Consider the following 3,135-nt stretch of genomic DNA (forward strand, 5'->3'; position numbering starts at 1 on the left):
CTCCATCTCTAATCCAGTCCCTCCCTCCATCTCTAATCCTTCTCTCTCTCCATCTCTAATCCAGTCCTCTCTCTCCATCTCTAATCCTTCTCTCCCTCCACCCCTCCATCTCTAATCCTTCTCTTTCTCCATCTCTAATCCAGTCCTTTCTCTCTCCATCTCTAATCCAGTCCCTCCTCTCTCCATCTCTAATCCTTCTCTCCTCCACCCTCCATCTCTAATCCTTCTCTTTCTCCATCTCTAATCCAGTCCCCTCTCTCTCCATTCTAATCCAGTCCTCTCTCTCTCTCCATCTCTAATCCAGTCCCCTCTCTCTCCATCTCTAATCCAGTCCCTCTATCCATCTCTAATCCAGTCCCTCCTCTCTCCATCTCTAATCCTTCTCTCCCTCCCACCCTCCATCTCTAATCCTCTTTCTCCATCTCTAATCCAGTCCCCCTCTCTCTCCATCTCTAATCCAGTCCTTCTCTCTCTCCATCTCTAATCCAGTCCTCTCTCTCCATCTCTAATCCAGTCCCTCCCTCCATCTCTAATCCCTCTCTCCATCTCTAATCCAGTCCTCTCTCTCCATCTCTAATCCTTCTCTCTCTCCATCTCTAATCCTTCTCTCTCTCCATCTCTAATCCTTCTTCTCTCCATCTCTAATCCAGTCCCTCTCTCCCTCTAGGAGTGCCCCTACAAGTGTTCTCTGTGTGACAAGGCCTTCACCCAGCGCTGCTCTCTGGAGTCTCACATGAAGAAGATCCACGGTGTGTCCCTGCAGTACGCCTATAAAGAGAGACGCAACAAACTCTACGTCTGTGAGGAGTGTGGCACACCGCCCCTTCCCAGGATACACTGCTCAAACACTACCACGCCCTCCACCCCAACTCCGCCTTCCTGAGGGCCAAGGGTGGGAGAAGGGAGGGGGTGAGGAGTCGATGCCTGGGTCGCTGAACAGTCAATATAGTGATGATACTACAGGATCAGGGGGCAGTAGAGGGGGAGGGGGCAGTAGAGGGAGGGAGGGGGCAGTAGAGGGGGAGGGAGGGAGGGAGGGGGCAGTAGAGGGAGGGAGGGAGGGAGGGAGGGGGCAGTAGAGGGAGGGAGGGGGCAGTAGAGGGGGAGGGGGCAGTAGAGGGGGAGGGATGAGAGGGAGTTGCGTTTTTGACAACCATCTACAGGGTCGTATTCATTAGGCGTGTAAAGTAATGTATTCATGACAATTTAACGTTTCCTATTGGACAGATGCAAGGTCGTCTCTCCTGTTTCAGGCCATTTACTTCGGTTTGGTGCCTAATGAAAAACGACCCAGGTAAATTAAATCTAACGTAGTGGCAACGTGTGAGATTAGGATTGAGATTATGTCTAGTTTGAGATTGTTATGGTTCTTATCAAGAAAAACATATATATTATGCAGTAAAGGGTTTAATATATTTATTTTGTTATAAATTGAATATGTGTGTGTATGTTATTATGAATTTGATTGATAAAAAGAGACAATGTTTGTTTTTGGGTTTACACTTCTGAAAAGGGAAAATGGTATGCTGTAGGAAATCTTTTGCACAACTACATTACCCTATACTACTGTAAGGTGCTGTCACTACATTACCCTATACCACTGTAAGGTGCTGTCACTGCATTACCCTATACTACTGTAAGGTGCTGTAACTACATTACCCTATACTACTGCAAGGTGCTGTCACTACATTACCCTATACTCAGGTGCTGTCACTGCATTACCCTATACTACTGTAAGGTGCTGTAACTACATTACCTATACTACTGTAAGGTGCTGTCACTACATTACCCTATACTACAGTAAGTTGTTGTAACTACATTACCCTATACTACTACTGCAAAGGTTAGTCAATTCCAGTCAATTCAGGAAGTATTCCAATGCTTTTCAATGAGCAACATTTGGAATCGGAATTTGGTTTGCCTTGAATAAATAATAACAATAATAATTTATTTATCTTGTATAGCACTTTTCATTACAGAACATAATCTCAAAACACATAAAAAGGAAAATAAAACAAACACATTTTAAAAATGGAGATGGTGGAGAGACTGAATGTCTCTGTTTGACTTGGGATGAAAGGCTGGGAGTTGACAGGAGGGGACCCTGACGATACAGAGACAGTGAGGGACCTCGACGATACAGGACACAGAGGGACCCGACGATACAGAGACAGGAGGGGACCTGACGATACAGAGACAGGAGGACCCTCGACGATACAGAGACAGGAGGGGACCCGACGATACAGAGACAGGAGGGGACCTCGACGATACAGAGGCAGGAGGGACCCTCGAACGATCCAGAGACAGGAGGGGACCTCGACGATCCAGAGACAGGAGGGACCTCGACGATCCAGAGACAGGAGGACTCTAGATACAGAGACAGGAGGGGACCCAGACGATACAGAGACAGGAGGGGACCTCGACGACAGAGACAGGAGGGGACGATCCAGAGACAGGAGGGGACCTCGAACATCCAGAGACAGGAGGGGACCTCGACCATCCAGAGACAGGAGGGGACCTCCAGAGACAGGAGGGACCCCGACGATCCAGAGACAGGAGGGGACCTCGACCATCCAGAGACAGGAGGGGACCTCGACGATCCAGAGACAGGGAGGGGACCTCGACGATCCAGAGACAGGAGGGGACTCGACGATCCAGAGACAGAGGGGACCTCACGATCCAGAGACAGGAGGAGACTCCGACGATCCAGAGACAGGGAGGGGACCCACGATCCAGAGACAGGAGGGGACCTCGACGATCCAGAGACAGGAGGGACCCTCGACGATCCAGAGACAGGAGGGGACCCTGACGATCTCAGAGACAGGAGGGGACCTCGACGATCCAGGAGACAGGGAGGGGACCTCACGATCCAGAGACAGGGAGGGGACCTCGACGATCCAGAGACAGGAGGGGACCTCACGATCCAGAGATGAGTGAGGGGGACTACGATACAGAGACAGGGAGGGGACCCTACGATACAGAGAGACAGGAGGGGACCGCTGAGATACAGAGACAGGAGGGGACCTCACGATACAGAGATACAGGAGGGGACTCGACGAGACAGAGACAGGAGGGGACCTCGACGATACAGAGACAGGAGGGGACCTCGACGATACAGAGAGAAACAAAGACAGT

At 50.3% G+C, this 3,135-nt stretch overlaps 1 protein-coding gene across 1 annotated transcript in view; it reads left to right on the forward strand.

Annotated features, from left to right (window-relative positions):
• The window catches only part of LOC127924029 (putative transcription factor Ovo-like 1), a 10,437-nt gene extending 9,501 nt beyond the window's left edge, over positions 1–936 (forward strand). Inside the window, 2 exon segments of the mRNA XM_052508367.1 lie at positions 667–809; positions 812–936. Coding sequence (XP_052364327.1) covers positions 667–809; positions 812–936 — 268 coding nt within the window.
• The last annotated feature ends 2,199 nt before the right edge of the window (positions 937–3,135 follow it).

Source organism: Oncorhynchus keta, unplaced genomic scaffold (genome assembly GCF_023373465.1).
Source record: "Oncorhynchus keta strain PuntledgeMale-10-30-2019 unplaced genomic scaffold, Oket_V2 Un_contig_3533_pilon_pilon, whole genome shotgun sequence".
Lineage (NCBI taxonomy): Eukaryota > Metazoa > Chordata > Actinopteri > Salmoniformes > Salmonidae > Oncorhynchus > Oncorhynchus keta.